The following is a 19217-nucleotide window of genomic DNA, read 5'->3' as shown; positions in this document are numbered from 1 at the left end:
TTACTGTTTGAGGAACACCCCGAGTCCTCACCAAAGCACCCTAGCTGACCGCCCAGCTGGTCATGACTGCAGTGGGGTCCACTGTGGCCTTCAGCAATCAAGAAAGGCTATCAAGACAGGCACCCCCAGGGAATCTGGATTTCTTTCTTTCTTTTCTTTCTTGGGGCTGGGGACTGAACTCAGAGCTTTGTGCTTGCTAGGCAAAGCTCTACCACTGAGCTATAGCCCTAGCCCCTGGATTTGACTAAAACAACATTCAAGACATTTGCAAAAATATAAATGACGCCAATCTTCTTACTAAACATCTTCTGTTTCAGAAAACATTTACTTTTTACCAAAAGCGTATTCTCTGCATTACACACGACTGGCTTATTATTTTTGTTTTGTTTTGTTTTTTGAGACAGGATCTTACCATGTAGTCCAGGCAGGGCTCAAACTCACTATGTATCCCAGGTTAGCTTTGAACTAGAGACAATCCTCCTGCTTCAGCCTTCCAACTGCTGGGATTACAGAGGTATACCACCATACCCAGTTGGCTTATTATTTTTAAATGGGTTCAGAAATACTGTAAAAGTTCTCATTGTAAATTTCTAACATGATCAGCGCAGACTGGACAAGAGCTCCTTTCAGAAACAATAATTTTTATATGAAATCAAAAGGGCTCTCTGAGACCACAAGGTTCCAGGCCCACACCTGTCATCGCAGCTAATCAGGAAGCTGAGGCAGGCAGACTGCAAGTCCCAGCCCAATCTGGGCAACTTACCAACTTAGTAAGACCCTATCTCAAAATAAAAGTAAGAGCTAGAGGTGGAGCTCAGGGGCCAAGCACCCCCGGGTTCAGGCAAGGCTTGGGGAGGGGACACCCAGCCACCTGTCTCGGGGTCTGGGGACTCTGCACTTGCTCACCGCTCCTTGCGCAGCAGCTCCTGGCTGATGAGCAGCAGCTGTCCCGAGGCATCATGCGTCTTGCGGGACACAGCCTCCAGCTCGGCCTCCAGGCGCCGCTTCTCCTTCAGCAGGGCATCCGCCTTCTTCTCCCCCGACTTGCACTTGCTCTCCAGCGCTGGGCAGGGCAGGAAGCTCAGGGTTTGGGAGCCGCCTGCTGCCACCAGGGGCCCGGGCTGGCTTTGCCAAGTGTGTGACAGCAACACACTCGATCATGTCCCTCCCTTCACTCTCCCTCTGTCTTTTTTGAAACAGGGTCTTAATATATAGTCCAAGCAATCCTTTCTGTGTCAGCCTCCTCAGGGCTGGGACTACAAGCTTCAGGGGTGTCTGTGGTCCTTAGGGACAACCCAAGCACAAAAAATGCCCACAGCCAGCATTGGGTCCTGGAGATGGGGACAAGGTATCCACACTGGTGGCTGGACCAGAAGGAGCCTCATCTGCCGTGGCCCTAGGGGGTGAGGGCCTCTGACCCTTGCTGGGCCTTCAGGCCATAGAGTATGACAGAAGAGAGCAGTGGCACCCCGGGGAGGATGCCATCTCGAGGACACCACGGCAGGCCTCTGGCAGACAGAAGCAGGGCTGGTTTGTCTCACAGTCACTCACCACAATCCGTGCCTCTCCCCAGATGTCCAAATTGGTGACCGCTCTGGGCCGTGGTTGGTGCCCATCCCCAATTCTGCAGTCCCTCACCCAGGTGGGTGGCAGATATAGAGTGTCCAAGTAGCCTGGCAGAGCTAGGTGTGATGCTGCACACCTATAATCCCAGCACTCCAGGAGACTGAGGCAGGAGGATCGCAAATTTGTGCCCAACCTGGGCAATTTAGGACTTATGCAGACCTTGTCTCAAAAAAAAAAAAAGTGGTCCAAGAGAAAACAGACTTCAGAACCTGGGCTGGGACCTCTGGTCCAGGGACTCAGTGGGTGACTGTGGGGACGGACCAGGGACACCTCTTGTGGCCCCACAAGGGAGACTTACCACTTACTTGGGCCCTGAGCGCCTCGGTCTGGGACGTCAAGGCTGTCACCTCTTTGTCCCTCTTGTTCAGCTTGTCCTGCAGGCCTGGGGGTTGGGGAGAATCCATCAAGACTCCAGCCCCAGTCGTGGGGACCCTGCTGCAGGAGCCCTCGCAGGGGCACCTGCTCAGCCCCCAGGGTCTCTGTCCTTCCTCCTGCCAGCTCTGAGCAGCCACCCTGGGGCTGGGGACTCGGCCTGCATGGTCTTGGGAAACTTGACTGTCGTCTTCAAGTGCTAGAAAGAGGATTCTGATAAAGGTGCCTGTTGAGTATGGTGGCACATGCCTGTCATCCCAGCACCCTAAGAGGCAGGAAGACTTCAAGTCTGAGCCCAGCCTGGACAACTAAGCCACAAAGATCACCTATGAGTTCAACAACAGTGCCTCCATAGTGAGTTCAAGGCCAGCCTGAACTCAGTGAGATTCTGTCTCAACAACAACAACAAAAAAAAGGAAGTGTGGAACTGATCCTTCACTGTAGGCCCTTTGAGGCATTTGACTTTTAAACCTAGCATTTATTTGTATTTTCATTTTGTTTTTGTGGTGCTGAGGACTCAAACTCAGGGCCTTGTGTAAAGGCAAGAACTTTTACCACTGAGCCACATCCCCAGTCCCTACACCTAGTTTATAACTAAAAAATAAGTAGCCTCTGGCTACTCCATCCTGCTTGGCTTTTTTGTGGTTCTGGGAACTGAGCCTATGGCTACCACACTGAGCTACATCCCCAACCCTTGCTGAAAATTATTTTTTGAGACAGGGTCTCGCTAAGTCACCAAGTTGTCCAGGCCGGGATTGAATTAATGATCTTCCTGACTCAGCCTCCCACAGTGCTGGGATGGCAGGCGTGGGCTGCCTCTGTCTTTCTTTATTCCCATCCCCTTTCTCACTCCCAGGCCATGGCCTGGGCTTCTCCCCTGGATGTTCTGCATGGGGATGAGAAGAGGCCCTCCTGCAACACCTATGGGCTCTGCTCAGGGCTGCACTGTCTCCCTGTCTGCCTATGGTGCCTGACTGGTCCCCAAGCCCAGGAGGTGGCCCTTGCAGCAGCTCAGCCTCACCTCCTTCAGGTTGCAAGCATCAGCATGCATCCTTTCTGCGTGCCTACAACCAGCTCTGGGTATTAGGCTCCCTCTCGGAGAGTCTAGCCCTTGGTTCCATCACGGCCCCTGCAGGGACCTGACAGCTGCCCAGGACAGGCAACTGCAACAGCCAGATGTGCCCCAGATCCCACCACTCACCCTCCACCGTCTCCTTCACCCTGATCTTCTCCTCCGAGAGGTCATCTGAGTCAATCACCTGCAAGGACAGCCCTGTGAGAGCCAGGTCGTCTTGGCCCACACACCTGCCCATCCCAACAGGGACCAGGGCCAGGTGGTCCCTGGCCTCACCTCCTTGGCCAGAGGGGCCCCAGACTCCCAAAGGCCACATGTGAGGAACTGGTCACCTGGCCCTCTTCCCTCTGCTGAAAACACTTCCTGCATGACACCAATGTCCCTGCCCTGCTGCCATGGCTGGACAGGACTACTGGCCTTGGTTCCCACTAGTGAGGTCAGTGCCAAAGCTCTGAGCCACCGGTGTGTGCCCACACCCAGTGCCACCCCATAGCAGCTCCGGTAAATGCCCAGCACTGCTGGGTACAAGCCCAGAAGCCAATGACAGGAGAGTCCGGCAAACATCACTGTAAGTGCAAAGGCAGCCAGCAGACTCCTCACTCTCCTGGCGGGAGCTCCTGAGACCACCTTCAGAGCCTGCAGGCTGCCGCCTAACCATGTGCACCATAGGGCAGCACCAAGCTCAGCAAGTAGTCACCTGCACTGTCCTGCCCCTCATACTTCTGTTCATATATTCCAAGCCCCATTATCGTCTTAATATTTTGGCAATTAACAAAGCCTCCTAGCTGGGCATGGTGGCACACTCCTGTAATCCCAGCACTCGGGAGACTGAGGCAGGAGGATTATTGTAAGTTCGAGACCAGCCTAGGCTACAAAGTGAGCTCAAGGCCAGCCTGAATTGCATAGCAAAACCCTGTCTCAAAAAGATGAGGAAAAAAAAAGAAAAAGCCTCCTTGTTCTTATACATAGTGCAGTGATGAGGAGAGACACAAAAAAGGGAAAGAGATTAAACTCTCGTATTATAGCAAGACTTTGAAAAGTCCAGTTATCCCTCAACCTAGGCTTCTCAATCTGGGGGATGTGTGGGTCTACACGGGGGCCCCAGGGTGTGTGGGAATCAAGGCCTGGGCCTTCACGGGTGGCTACATACTCCTTGCCCAGGAGCACCCAAGAAGGGACGTGCTCATGACCCTGGCCAACAGAACTGAGGTCCAGGATACAGATGCCAGCTGCATGAGCAGCTTCAGGGCCACAGCTGGGCTGGGCCTCCTGCTATTCCTCCTCTGCCAGGGCCTGGAAGGAGGGAACTCAAGGCCAGCACAGGCTGGCTCACATACTTCTTGTCCCAAGACTCTGGGAGGCTGAAGCAGGAGGATCACAAGTTCCAGCCCAATCTAGGCATTTAATAAGACCTGTCTCAAGATGAAATATAAATTTAAAGAGGGATGGGGACGTGGCTCAGTATACTCAATCCCCAGTACTAGGAAATAAATAAATAAATAATTTCAGATAGGCGTTCAGCCTCAGAGCTGCAGAAAACTGACGACCCAAATACTAAACCCTGGGCACAGGAAGCTCCTGTTGTCCAGGGGCAGCAGGGGACACTGGGCAAGACACTGGCCACACTGCAGCTAATCCTTCAGCTGCCTCTGTCATACCAGGTCTCCAGGCACAGGTTGGGTACCTCCATGACACTGGCATGGGGACCACCCCTCAGAATCTGCTTACCCAGCAGCTGGGGCCAATGTTGACCTCCTGGAGTGACTGTGATACAGGGCACCACCAAAGGCCCTCTGGGCCATGGAGCCAATGTTGCCCCAGGGTCCCTAGGGGCCAGGAGGAGTCACAGTGCTGAAGGAAAGAGGGCAGACACTGGGATTTCTATGCTCGGCGAAAAGCTGGTGCTGCAGGCAGTGGCCTCTCCAAGGCCATTCCAGTCTTACCTTCCAGACCCCACACCCAGGACACAGCGGTTCTCCAGACTCATATCTGTGCAGGGTCCTGGGGAGATGGAGGATCCTGCCTGGAGGTCATGCCAGAGTGACTCAGGGTCTTAGAGACTAAGGAAGCCTATGCCCCAAACTGCGTATCTCTCCAGCCAGGTCATCAATAGCCACCTCAGTCCTCTCCATCACCACCAGGGCTTGACAACCCTTCTTTTTTCCCAGTAGTAGGGATTGACCTTTGCAATGAGATACTCCTCAGCCCTCTTTTTATTTTTTATCCTAAAACAAGGTCTTGCTAAGTCTCCCAGGCTGGACTTAAAACTTGCAATCCTCCTGCCTCAGCCTCCCGATTGGGATGGCTAGTGTGTACCACCACACCCAGCTTGCCACCCATCTGACAGAGAACAGAGGCTCCTTGTCTGAGCTTGGTGCCCCGATCCTCACAGGCCACTTCCAGGGACAGGCGGAATACTCAGGCACATGCCTGGCCCTCCCACCCCTCTGTGCCTACGTGGCTGTGCTGTGCCGAGCACTGGGCCTCGGCAGCCTGAAGTCTATTCTCAGCGACTAGGAGCTTCTCTCGCAACCGCTCGGCCTCCTGCTTGCTCTGGGCCTCTGCCCGCTGCAGCCGCTCATAGTCCAGCATCTTCCGCTCAGCCAGTGCAATCTGCTCCTTGAGGAACTCGATGGCCTGTGCCTGGCCACGGTACTCCACATCCAGCCCCTCCAGCTCCTGCGCACGAAGCTCGGCATCGCGGCGCCCATCTTGAGCCTCCTGCAGCTCCAGCCGATGCTGGGCAGCCTGCGCCTCAAGCTGGGCATGCCAGTGCTGCCGCAGCCCAGCCAGCTCCTCTCGTGCCTCCTGCAGCTTCTGCCGCAGGCCCTCCTTCTCCTTGGCGTGCATGGCCGTCTCCAGGTCGTGCTTGGCCTGCAGGTTGCCCAGCTCCAGCTGGTGCTCCATCTTGATGCCCTCCAGGACGGCCTTGAGCTCCCCAATCTCCTTCTGCTGGGCACCGGGACCAGAGTTCAACGTGGCCTTCAGGTCCTCCAGGGACTTTTGGTGGTCAGAGGCCAGCGAGTCCAGCTTGGACTTCCAGTTGTCCATGAGGCCCATGTTCTCACTGGTGGCCTGCTGCACCTTGGCCTTGAGGTCGGCCACCTCTTGCGCATACTTGTCATTAGCGGCACGCAGCTTGTCCACCTCGGCCTGGTAGGCCTTCAGTGCCGCCTCATACTTATCTCGCAGTGCACTGCTTTCTCGCTGCTGCTCCTGGGAGGCCGACAGCAGCTGCTCCCGCAGCCGCAGAGCCTCGGCAGCCTCGGGGTCATTGGCGGTTGGGGGGCCAGCATGCAGCAGGCACTGCTGCAGCTGCTCAATCTCACCGCGCCGCAGGCTCAGCTCCTCTTCCAGCTGCAGCACCCGTGACTTCTCGGCCACCGTGGTCAGCTGCAGAGAGAGGGACACGGCGTCAGTGACCCTGAGGGCAGAGGGTGGGAGGAGCAGCGAACAGTACCCACTCCCACCCTTGTGCACCCCAAAGTCTCGGGAGCCACATGTTCCCGCCACCGTAGGTAAAGAGACTCCCTATTTGAGGTTCTGGCTTTCCGAAAGCTGGTATTATTTTTATAGTGCTGGGCATGGAACCCAGGCCCAGCTACATCCCAGTCCTTTTTTCTGTTGATTTTTTGCGACAGGGTCTTGCTGTATAGTCCAGGTTGCCCTAGGCAGCCCAGACTGGACTCGAACTCACAGTGAACCTCCTGCTTCAGCCTCCCAAGTGCTGAAACTGTAGGCACACACCACCCCAGACCTTTTAAAATTTTTTTAAATTTTGAGATAGAATACCACAAAATTGCCAAGGCTGGGCTAAAATTTCTAATTCTCTTGCCTCAGCCTCCTAAAAGCTGGGATTATAGGTATGCACCACACACTTGGCTGGCCAATCCTTTTATTTTAACTGTCGGCAATGCTGGGGATTGAACCCTGGATTTCTTGCAATGTAGGAAAGGCTCTACCACTAAGCTACGTGTTCTTTTTAAAGGTCAGAGGCCGAAGTGAATTTTTCCTGCTTTCTCTCCAGTGAGGCACTGGGCAGAATGGGCTGAGTCCCAAGGAACCAGTTCAAGGAGGAAACCAGAAGAGGTGTAGACAGAAGGCACCCAGCCCACCGGCAGCACCACTGTCTGTAAACCAGCCCCATCCCATCAATGTCATAGATCTGGAAACTATACTTTACCATTTCAAAACTTTTACAAACTTGAGTTTGTTTGTGATTATTAAACTATGACTTAATTAACTATTTTTTTCTTTCCAGTACTGGGGATTACACCAAAGTCTTTGAACTGAGCTATATCTCCAGGCCTTTCTGAGGGCGGGCTCTCACTAAATTGCCCAGGCTGAGTTGGAACCCAGGATCACCTGGGGTTGTTTTGTTTTTTCTGTAATCTCACTGAGTTTAGATCAAAGCACCTCCACTGGGGGCTCCTGTCTGGCTACTGTGGCTGGATATGTTCCTATATGCAGCCTTGGTGCACACGAGCATGCACTGTGTGAGCACACACAACCCCTGGGTGACAGCCAATGCATACCCAGAGATCCGCATGTCTCTAGGAACCCACTGGCAGGCACTTGCCACTCATGCGCTGTGGCCTCCAGGCTGAAACAGGGCTGCTCATCCCTGCCTCCTGCGGTCTATGTGTGGCCTCCCTGAGCCAGGAGCCACACAGCCTGCTGTTGGGAGCGGGGTTCAGCCTCATCGCATGTGCAGTGGACACGGAGGGGTGCTGGGTGGGCAGTGTGGGACACAGACCACGCCTGGCCCTCAGAGATCGCACTTCGGGCAGAGGTCTCCTAGGGTTCCCCAACCCCATCCACTCAGGACACCCATAAAACTTCCCCAAAGCCTCACTTTTTCCTTTTTTTTTCCCCCAATACTGGAACTGAACCCAAGGTCTTCACACTCAGCTATATCCCAGCCCATTTATTTGTCTGTTTATTTATATATCTACTTATTGACAGGGTCTCACTAAGTCACTAAATTGCCCAGGCTGTGATTCTCCTGCCTCAGCCTCCCAGAGCACTGGGATGACAGGCGTACACCACCACACCTGGCAGTCTCAGCTATTTCCTGAGCCCAGGTCCTTAGCCCTCAGGCTTCCATGGATAGGGCCTGCTGGGCAAGAGAGCCCTGGGTCTGCAGGTCCCATCCTCCTCCCCTTTCTAGACTCCTCAGACTGGAGGCTCAGGAGGCAGGGACTGATGGCCTGGTGCCTGGGGACATCCCCTTCAAGTAAACCAAAGCATGGCAGGGAGATAGGGAAGGGTCCCCAGGGCCACCACAGCAGTGGGGCACCAAGTCCCAGAGAGGTAAGCCCATATAAGCATCACGTCGCGATGGAGCGTGTTTCCAAACCTCCACTTCCCTCCTAGATGGGGCACAAAAGAAAAAAGCAACGATGACAGCAGCCAAAGATGAGTCACTCATGACACAGAGGCCGAGGGGCGGGAGGGCCGCACGGGCGGCTGCGGGCGCGTTACCCTGTTGTCCGCCAATTCTCGGAGCAGCCGCTCCGCCTGCGCCTTCTCCAGTAGCAGGCTCTGCTCCAGCTCCCCAATGCGCGCATGCTCCAGCTGTGTCTGGGTCTGCTCCGCCCGCAGGACGGGCAGGGGACGTGGGGAGGGGCACGGGGAAGAGGGAGCCGGAGACGGAAAGAGGGAGAGGGAGAGAGAAAGAGGAGGCGTCATCTTCAGTGCACCAGACTAGAGAGAGGGTCACCGAGCCAGAATCACTTGGGAAAGAGAGGCGTCTGGGGTTGGAGAGCATGGGAGGAAGGGGGAGTTACGGGAACCCCTCCTCAGAGCTCGCACTGGGGCGGCGATGGGCACCCCGATTTCTCCCTCCGCTCCCAGGCTCCTCCTGCAGCCCTTCGGGGAGCTCATTTTAGACACAGGCCGGGGCCCCAGTGGGAAGGGAGAGATAAAGGATCCCCCAACTCCTGACCTGCCAGGCCTGCACAGGACAGGAAGAACCCAGGGAATGGAAGATTTTCAAACAGAAACCGAGGCCATCTTGAGCTTTCCACCACCCTGGTCAGAGCCGGGCTCTGTCGCTGCCCACCCACCTCGGGCACTGCAGAGACTGCCTGGTCTCCAGCGAGCACAAGGGCACTTTTGTCCCCACATCACAACGCCTGCTTCATCTCTAACAAAGCCCCCCATTCTCAGGGTGTCCGTGCTGGCATCCGCCCCTGCCCAGGACAAGCTCTGGAAGACAAGAGGACCCTGCCCGGGTACTCCCAGCTTGGAAAATGGGGTCATCTTGGGGCTGGACACTCTATGAAGATGTGGTAAACTGAGGCACAACACCCATATCCCTGGGTCCCACATCCCCGGATTTCATCAACAGCAGAGGGAAAATGTTAAAAGAAAATTGCGTCTCTGCTGAGTGCAGCTGGAATTTTGTCCTTGTTGTTATCCCTAAAGAACACAGCATGAAGCTGTTTACCCAAGGTCTATTCATTCCAAGGATTCTGGGATCTAGGGGGTCACGGAACCAATTCCTCAGGACACCAAGGCACAGAGACAACTGTACTATGCTTGCAGGTCATAAAGAGCTAAGTGATGTTAATGTTGTTTGGTCTATGGACTTATTTCTTGATTTTTTTTTTCCCTCCTAAAAACACTGCAGTAAAGAACAAGGAAAGTCCAGCACAGCTCAGAGAAGATCGGTTGGTCCAACAAGGGAAAACCAAAGGCTCGAAATGTCCCACAGTTTCAGGAAGAGCGAGACCCAGGATGGACTCTTCCACATCCTGGAAGAGGTGCTTTCTCCGCTCAGCCTGAGTCCACACACCTCCTGCAAGTAAGCTTTGAAAGGGGGAAGGGGGACTCCTCGTTTTATAGCCCCAGTGCAAATCCTAGTGGCTGGATCAAGCCTTGCCTGCACCCTTGGCAGGCAGCTCTTTCCCATCTCTTCATTCTCATGGTGTCTGCCCCTTTTCTGCAGCACAGAGCAACTAACTGCCTGGGGACACCTGTCAGGTAACCAAGGGCTGGAGTGTGTGTACTAGGGAAAAGGTCCGGGGTCTCCCATCTGTTAGGCCAGTGCTCTACCACTGAGCTATCTCCCCGTCCATTGGAAAAAAATGTCTTTCTTTAGACTGGTCTTGAACATGTGATCTTCCTGTCTCAGCCTCCCAATACCTGGGATTACAGGCACGAGCCACCACATGTAGTTCAGTGGCTAGTATGTGTTCTGTTGTTTTCTTGAGACAGGTCTTGCTAAATTGCCCAGGCTGGCCATGAACTGTTATTCTCCTATCTCAGCCTCTCCAGTAGCTGGGGTCACAGGCATGTACCATTGTGCCCGGCACAAGGTCTTGCTTATGTTTAATTAGTTAATTATTAATTAACTTGTGTGGGGTTTTTTGAGACAGGGTCTCAGTGTGTAGTTCAGGCTAGCCTCAGACTCTTGGCAATCCTCCTGCCTCATTTTCTTGAATGCTGGAATTACAGGTGTGTGCCACCATGCCCAGCTGGAGCTTATTTTATTAACGACAGGCGTGTCCTCATGACACTGGAGGCTCCTGAAGGACAGAGACATATCACACACCCCTTGGCTACCCTAAGGTTTTACTCACTTTCAGTTTTCAACGAACAGTTGATTCTAGTTCATAAAACAGGTTTGTCCTGGTAAAATGGGTTTTCCTATATCAGGGAAGTAGTAAAGTGGCACCATGTAGGTAACAAAGCACACAAAGCCCAAATGACAGAATAAGACCCAAAACACGTTCCCAAATGAGTGTGGCACTGTGGTGCAGTCTGGGAGGCTGAGGCAGGAAGACTCCAAGTTTGAGCCCAGCCTAGGTAATGTAGTGAAACTCGGTCCCAAAATAAAAAATAAGCTGGGCATGTAGCCCAGTGTGATGGCCTTGGGTTCAGTCCCAATTCTACAAAAAGCCTGTGAGCCAGAAATTCCTCTTGGAAAAGCACATCTCCTTCCTGTCATGTTTTGTCACTGGGAATCCACAGGTGACCAAGACATACTGGGGCCCCACCCTCAAGGGGTGAGGTTCTAGGAAGGGTGCACGTAGTAAGTGCAGAGTGGAGTGGATCCAGAATGCAACTTGAGCTGTGAACAAAGGCTGAGAGAAACGAGATCTCCGGCAACCCTGCAGCAGGGAAGAAGAGCTGTCCACCCCTACACAGCAGGGGTTTGGGGCAGGAGGCCGGCAGGTGCAGAGGGTAAAGAGGCAGGACACAGTGTCAGGGAAGAAGCCATTCTGCAGTGTCACAAAGAAGGGGCGAGGATGGGTATGAGGGGGCTGGACAGGGAAGGGTTTGAGCCCTCTGGGCCACTGTACAAGGCCTGGGTGTTCCTCAGAGTCATGGCCCTGCTCATGTGAGCTGGGAGGGAGGCCGCCAGACCAGACAGATGTTCTTAGGTTTCCCTCCTTCCTTCTCTCCTTCCCTTCCTCCCTTTCTTCCTGTGACCCTGGGAATTGAACCCGGGTCTCTGCACTGAGCTATACTGCCAGCCTTTTATATTTTTTGAGACAAGGTCTTGCCAAATCGCTAAGTCACCTAGGCTGGGCTCAAACTTTCTATCTCTTGCTGCTTCAGCCACCCAGAGTGCTGGGGTGACAGGTGAGCCCCACCCCACCTGGCTCTCATTTCTGTTTTTAAAAGCTCTGATCACAAGAAGCCTAGGACTCAACAGGGGGCAGCAACTGAAGGTAGCTGAGCCAAGGTCAGCCACGAGCTGACCCTCGCTGAAGCTGGGTGGTACATGGGAGTTCCTCAGGCGGTCCCTCTGTTTCTCTGTGGGTTTCAATCTTTCCAACATTATACATTTATGAAGCTATTTTTAAAAAGACCTATCTGGCTTCAGTGTGGGGAAGACACTGAGGAGCGAAGAGGGCGAGAGGGCCAGGCAGGGGCCGCCAGAATGGCCCAGGGAGGTAGCAGTGGCAATGGAGATCCCTTTGGAGTGGGATCAAGAGGCTTTCTGATGGGCAAGTAAAGGAAGACAATTCTCGATGAGTTCTAGCCAGTCCCACAGACGGGAACCAGAAGGGATGAAGCCAAGGACAAGGAATGGGGAACAGAGATGTGGCTAAGACATACTGTGCCTGGGACACCACAGTGTACTCAGTGGCACCCTACATTTCACACCCACACAGGATCTTGGAATAGGATGTAGCTGGGAAAAGGCTCTATGCTCCCGTGTGAGAAGGATGTCACAATGTGGTAGTGTGGACCCTAAATCCCAGAACTGGTATGCATACAAGGCCGCCATGGGAGCAGACACGGGAAAAGTTGTCAGGTGGCCTCAAGCAGGCAGCAGCAGATGGCATGAAGCTTAGGAACACCTAGAAGCTTAGAACACCTAGAAGCTTAGGAACACCAACACCACTGGTGATCTTTCCAGAAACAGGGACAGATTCTCCCTCAGATGCCACATGATACCAGCCCTGTCCAGCAACATCTGGATTTCAGATTCTGATGTCTAGAACCATGGCAGCAGAAATGTGGGTTGTTTTCAGCTGCTCGCCAGAGCAGGGTTGAGGGTGGCCCTGGCCTCCACGAGGTTCACTGATGTACACTGGAAACCACAGACTGGATGAATGCCCACCAGGTAAGTGTGGACAAGAGGCTACAGGGCCCAGCACTCAGAGGCCAGGAAGTGAGTAATGCCAGCCATGGAGGCTGAGAAGGTGGGACAGGGACAGCCAGTGTTGATGGGAGGGAGGACAAGTGGGTCACAGTTAAGTTTTGCTGTGAGATCATCAAGAGATGGACTGGTATAGCCCAAGGGACCCAGAAAGTCAAGAAGCAGTTCTGTTCTATAATTTTGACTTTACGATAGGTGGAGATAAGCAACACTTAGGATCGATTTGCTTCCTGGTTGCCATGAATAAGGTCTCAATTAGGTTTGTACAATAAAATGGCCCTTCAGGATGAATTAGCTGTCACAGGATGTCCCACCTCCTGCCTCTCCCAGTCAGACCTGATTGGATCAGGGTGGACACCTGACCCAGAACCAGACAGCCCACTGGTTGGCCCAGAACCAATCAGATTCACTCATGAGGATAACTGGTAAGTGATGGGTAATGGTTCCTAGGCTGCCTAAAGAAAGGAGTTCTATATGCGAAGATGTTAGGAGACAGGGAGACAGACAGACAGACACACAGACCAGACAAAGAAGGCCTGGAGGGAGGGAAAGAGGCATGTGGGGCTCCTGGTACTGTTGCTGAATCCCCTGCCTTGTGGAGCTGTAGACTGCGCTGGTGGGAAGGGATGGTTCTGGCAACTACCTGGAAGCCCACCTGGCCCCTGCAGGAGACCGGCTGCCCATTAGAAAGCCTGCAGACAAACATATGACCTGTCTCTTTGGCTACAATGGACACGTAAACCAGAAGAGTCTGCACCAGCCTGAGGCCCTGCATGTGGCATCAGAACCTCCTGCCACAATGGAAGCAGCAGGAAGGACCCTAGGCAGCTCCACATCCCTCCCTGGGCAGCCTCTCCCACACCAGGGCCTCCAGGGACAGAACACCCGCCAGTGGAGAACTGCAAGTTGCAGGCCCTTTCTGTGGCTCTCAGTGTCAGAAACTACAGATTCTGATCTGAGCCCAGAAATGATCTACTATGGTGACCTCCTAAAGTGGTCCCAGAGGCAGTCACCAGGGCGCTTGGTAGAAATGCAGATTCCTGGGTCCCACCCAGATCTGCTAGCCAGACCTGCTAAGGTTCAACCTTTTCTTATTACAGGTGAGGAAACAGGTCAAGGGAAGAGAAGAGGCTGCCCAAGGCCTCCTGGGACTAGAACCAGAGTGTGAGGACCAACAGACCTCACTGTCCTCTGCCCCATCAAGAACTCAGGGTGTCCTCAACCTATAGCATCTCCCAGGAGTATCAAGGACCTCAGCAGGAAGATATCTTGTGGTCTCTGCATAGTTGGGGACAGTTTCAAGAGCCACTTAGGGCACTCCAGCCCCTGGCTCAGAAGGGTGCTCAGGACAGAGAGGGGAGGGTCCCCACTGTGCCAGCCCCATGTGTGCAGTGACAGAACCCAAGGGCTCTGGCATGAAGTAGCCTATGGCTAAATCAAGAACAAGAAGTCCAGTCCCTGGTCCCTGAGGCTGTTAGCTGGCCCAGGACTCTGGTGATCTTGTCTTCCTAAGCCTCAGCTGTCCCATCTATAACCTCTGTGACTCCCCAGCTACTTCCAACCACATTAGACCTGGAGAACAGGTGAAGCAAGGCCCAAGGGATACCTTTAGGAGCAGAAGGGACAGGGAGCCCAGCAACTATATCCTCTAAGCCAGCACTGTGTCCTTACTGCCCCACATCCACCTTGTCCCTTCCCCAGCCCCCGACACAGGGCCCCTCTGTGCTCCCAAGCAAAGCCTGTGACAATTGCCGGTCCCCTTCCCTCTCCCCTATGCTCCCCAAGTGTGACCTTTGACCCCAGACTGACCACCTGGACCTCACAGCCATGTGTGTGGCAAGTGGGCCTGGGATGCAGCACGAGCCCCGCCCCTGGTTACCTCCAGGTCTCCCTTGGTGATGGACTCCTCCTCCACCCGGAACTGCAGGTCCTCCACCTTCCTGCAGGGGAGATGGGGCTGAGTAGGTGCTCTAAAGGTGACCACATAGAGGGGATTGGCCCAGCAGAGCAGGACCCTCCCCAAGTCCTGTGATTGAAGGGGCAGGGCCTTCTGGAAGCCTCCAGATCCCCACCTTCCTACCCATACTCTCAGCAGGACCCTCTTCTTCCCCCAGGGTGGGCGTGGGGAATAAAGGACAGTGGCTTAGGGACAAAAGCACTAGACTCTGTTGCCAGGATATATTTTCAAAGCTGTTCTGAGGCCTCCCCACATCTTGCAGTATATCCATAAGAAAACATGGCCAGGCCCAGAGAGGGCCAGCAGCCTGTCCAAGGTCCCCCAGCAAGACCAGGGCAATAGGTGGCACTTGCACCCAGGCCCTTCCTGAACACAACTCCCACACTGTCTTAAAGAACTGTTTGTTGGCAGCGGCTGTGTCACCATGGGAACCAGATGTGTGGGCTCAGGCAGATATAAATAAAACCTATGTCCCTGAGCCGGACGGTAACAGCAGTCTGGGGGCCACGCTCGGCAGAGCACCCTAAACCCCTAAATTTGCCCCCTAAATTCAAGAAGGGGGGTGAGCAGGGGCCGGGCCAGTGTGGGGAGAGGAAGACACCAGAAGCTGCATGTGGTCTGGATAGTCAGGACGCTCTGTCCCACTAGGTGCCCCCAGCCTGGGTCAGGCCAGAGTCCCCCATATCCTGGGCCCCACGGTGTCCCATGGGCATCTTTCCATGGTTCCTGGGGTCCCTGATTTAACCATGAAGCCTGAGGGAGAAGCAGCCTCAGAAACACAGACGGACACAGTCACAGCCTGACACTGTGGTGAGAAGATGAGCCAGCCACCTCAGCAAGTCCCTTCCCTGCTCTGGGCCTCAGTTTCTCCTTTGTGACCATGACAGTGGCCACACCTGCCTCACCAAATGATGGGTCTGGTAGAGACCAACAGGGAAGCACCCAGTGCAGGGCCATTTCTGGGCATGTGAAGGGGAATGAAGCTTCAGGACAGGGCTGGGAACCCCATGCTGGGGGGCTGTGCAGGGGCTGCTGCAGGGAACTGGCACACATGGGGGGACACCAGGCCTTGTCCCATGAGTGGCTCCCCAGGGGCATCTGGTACTCTGCTGTGACAAGCCACTGGCCAGACCAGGGACAGTGATCTTGTGTTTAATACAAAGGCTTCACTCTTGTATGTTTCTTTTGTTATACTGGGGACTGAACTCAGGGCCTTCACCCTGAGCTACCTCTCCAGCCTCTTTTTTGAGACAGAGTCTTGCTAAGCTGCTAAATTGTCCAGGCTGGGCCCAAATTTGCCATCCTCCTGCCTCAGCCTCCCAGAGTGCTGTGATTCCAGGTGTGCCCCATCATGCCCAGCTTGTCATCTTGTGAGTCTTCCCAACCACCAGCAAGGATGGGACCTGCCATCCACTTGGGAGGCGAGAGGACCAAGGCCCACAGCTCTGCACACACCTCCGCTCCTCCTCCAGCTGATTGGACAGGTCCACTTTCTCCTTGCGCACGCTGTCCACCAGCAGCCGCGCCCGCTGCAGCTTTTCCTCTGCCTCTGCAACATACTGGGCCCCCGAGGGCCAGGGCAGGGTCAAGTCAAGGGCAAGGCCAGGCAGCATCCCTAGGGCATGAACAACAGCCCTCTCCCACAAGAAACCCAAGAACCACCACCCAACTGCTACTGCTGCCCTCAACCTAAGGGCCCAAGAGCCATCGTTGAAGAGCACCTCTCTCACTGCACACCCAAGGGCCTGGCTTGTGGCGGGTATTTTTCTTTGGGATTGAGGGCTGAACCCAGGGCTTCTACACTGAACTACATCCTTGCCCTTTTTATTTGATGAGACAGGGTCTCACTAAGTCATGGGCTGGGCTCCAACTTGCTGTCCTGCCTCAGCCTCCCACAGCACCAAGCTCCTCTGCACATGCATAGAAGGGCCTTCAGGGAGGGGCACAGGGTCTCTTTCAGCAGGGTGTGGGTGCCATTCAGTGTCCTCTGCACACTGGGACCCCTCCATTGACCACACAGGGCGAGGCGCCCCACTGCTCCCACCTGCTCATGCTGCGCCTTGAGCAGTGCAATCTCCTTCTCCACTTCACAGATGTGGCTGGTGGCCTTGGCCACCTCGGCCCGCTCCAGGTCCCGCTCTGCCAGCAGCTGCTCGATGTGTTGCTGCTTCTCCTTCAGTGCCTCCTGCAGGGCCGTGGTGCCCGAGATCTTGCGGGTGTAGCGTGACGAGGTCTCCGTGAGCTGCGGGGATGCCATGGCTGGAGCTCAGGGATCTTCGGCCACAGGGACCCAGCAGGAGACCTCAACCCCAAGTATTCAGGTTGCCCTAGCCCCACCAACCCAGCTCAACAGGGACAGGGACACTGGAGACACAGGGACACTCCCAAAGGACAGCTCCTGATGGTGAGTCAGGGAGCTTTGGTATAGTCCCCTCCTGGACCTCTGCCCACCCGGCCCTCTCCTTATGGCCCCTCTGAATGTCCTGTGCCTATACCACCCTCCCAAATGCCCCAGAAGGGCGTGGTTGCAGGTCAGTAACCTAAAAGTAGCAACAGACGTCCATGGGTTCATTCTTCCTCCAATAATGACCTGAAGCCCAAGCAAGCCGGGGGCAGACAGGGACCCCTGTAGCCCCCGGTGCCACCCTTACCAGGCCGCTGCGGCTGGGCCGGCCACCCACTGAGGAGGCCACGGAGCTGACAGAGCTGATAGAGGAGCTGCTAGGGCTGTGAGTGAGCGCAGAGACGCCCATGGCCATGCGCTTAGTCTTCTTGGCCTTGGCCGGGCTGGTAGATGGGAAGCCGATTCGGATCACCTTGTGGATGGGTGCAAAGAGGCCAAACTTGGGTGGGCACTGGAAGTACCTAGGGAACAGGTGGCAGCTCTGTCACAGCCTGGTGGAGGGCAGGACCTCAGGGGCCCCACTGCCCACACCCAGCCTGACAGGCAGGAGTTGAGCACAGTCTGAGGGGAGAGGACAATCACCAGACTCGCTGCACCGGCCCTCATGCAAACATTTACCACAACCCCCAACACTTCCTCCATCACAGTGAGGAAATGGGGCTCAGAGGCCTAGACAGCTGCTCACCATCACACAGCCAGCTCGGTGGTAGAGCTGGACCACCTCCTCATGGGCCACACAGCCACACGCAAAGCCACACGCAAGGACACACGGCTCATGGGCTCCCCAGCCCCACTGACCCAGACACCTCAGCCGCTCTTGGACCCAGATTCCCTTTCTCCACAGGCAGTAGGATACCCAAGTCCCTCTGCAAAGCCTGCCTTGGGCTGGGCAGGGGGACACAGACTGATGACTCCATGTGTCATCTAGGTTCCTTCTTTATTTTTTGAGACAGAATCTCCCTAAGCTGCCCAGGCTGGCCTGGACCTCAAGATCCCCCCTCAGCCCCCTGATGGCAGACTGGGGTTACAGGCAGTTCCGCCACTCTTGCCTCTGCCTCTCCTTCCTGCTCAGCCACAGGTGAGTGGAAAGGGAACACGGAGACAGAGGGTGCTCCTACATTCACCTGCCACTGTGTGAGCTTGGGAACAGCCACTCTGGCCTCTGGCTTTCATCAGTCTCATGGCACAACAATCCCACCATCCAGCACAGCCACGAGAAGGGACAGGTACCCCAGACATCCTTTGTTGCCCTCACACACACCGCCCCCCCCAGAGAAGCCACCTACCTAGTGCCTGCCACCGCCCCATCATTCTTCCCCAGGGGCTCGTCCAGCTCCACACCGCACCACTCGCCCTTGGCAAAGTCCGTCTCCCCCACGTACCGCACCACACCAGTCTTCGTGCCGCCCACCTGTCGGCACATGCAGAGGTTCAGTACAAAACAGAGGTGCAGAGAAGGTATGCACCTGGGGGATCAGGACCCAGAGGGGATAGCCCAGAGAACACAGGTTCCAGCGCCTGTCCACCCCACCCAGGTATGCAGACAGACACTGAGCTCTGCATTCAAACTCTGTATTCAAATGCTGTGTGGGCTTGGGCAGATGACCTAACCTCTCTAAGCCTAGACACTTGTACCTGTGGGAAGAATTTTCAGGAAAACTCAGTAAGAGTTCTCCTTCAAATGGGTTTGTTTTTTTTTGGGGGGGGGCTTTTTCCTTTTTATCGGTACCAGGGATCGAACCCACGACTGCCTGCTTGCAAGGCAGGCGTTTATGCCGCTGAGCTAAATCCCCAGCCCCCTTCAAACGGGTTTTAAAGGCAGCTTCCAGGGTCTAGTGAGGAAGCAGAAACAGGGAGCTACTCTTAATGGGTCCAGAATTCCAGTTTTGCAACATGAAAAAGTTCTGAAGATCTAAAAATGGTTCAGATGGTTCTATAATTTTTTTAGCCATAATTAAGAAAAAAAAGAATCTCTAAGGGTAGGACAATAAAATGTGTGAATACAACCACAAAAATAGTGTCAAAAATTTACAGCCAAGACATACATATACATATATTAAAGCATCAAATTCTTGCAAAAATTTCAAAAGCCCAGAAGTCTCTCTGCTCTCCCCATAAACAACACTTTAAACTTTTTAAGTGGAATTATTGGATACTTAGGTGC

General features: G+C 54.5%; 1 protein-coding gene across 5 annotated transcripts in view; it reads right to left on the bottom strand.

The window, feature by feature from the left end:
• The window catches only part of Clip2 (CAP-Gly domain containing linker protein 2), a 43528-nt gene that overhangs the window by 2623 nt on the left and 21688 nt on the right, over positions 1–19217 (bottom strand). For 4 of the 5 annotated variants that reach the window (XM_063234324.1, XM_063234321.1, XM_063234322.1 and 1 more), the window contains 10 exons: positions 18340–18464; positions 17301–17514; positions 16694–16891; positions 16105–16208; positions 14572–14632; positions 8558–8662; positions 5531–6466; positions 3200–3257; positions 1925–2008; positions 907–1063 (listed from right to left, as the gene is read on the bottom strand). In XM_063234324.1, the coding sequence (XP_063090394.1) occupies positions 907–1063; positions 1925–2008; positions 3200–3257; positions 5531–6466; positions 8558–8662; positions 14572–14632; positions 16105–16208; positions 16694–16891; positions 17301–17514; positions 18340–18464 (2042 nt within the window). The remainder of the gene's footprint in view (positions 1–906; positions 1064–1924; positions 2009–3199; positions 3258–5530; positions 6467–8557; positions 8663–14571; positions 14633–16104; positions 16209–16693; positions 16892–17300; positions 17515–18339; positions 18465–19217) is intronic. The other variant, XM_063234325.1, reaches the window with a different exon arrangement.

The sequence above is a fragment of the Cavia porcellus genome, unplaced genomic scaffold, assembly GCF_034190915.1.
Source record: "Cavia porcellus strain 051 isolate PalLab524CR breed Dunkin Hartley unplaced genomic scaffold, mCavPor4.1 scaffold_23, whole genome shotgun sequence".
Classification (NCBI taxonomy): domain Eukaryota; kingdom Metazoa; phylum Chordata; class Mammalia; order Rodentia; family Caviidae; genus Cavia; species Cavia porcellus.
This window is presented reverse-complemented; position numbering and strand designations above follow the sequence as displayed.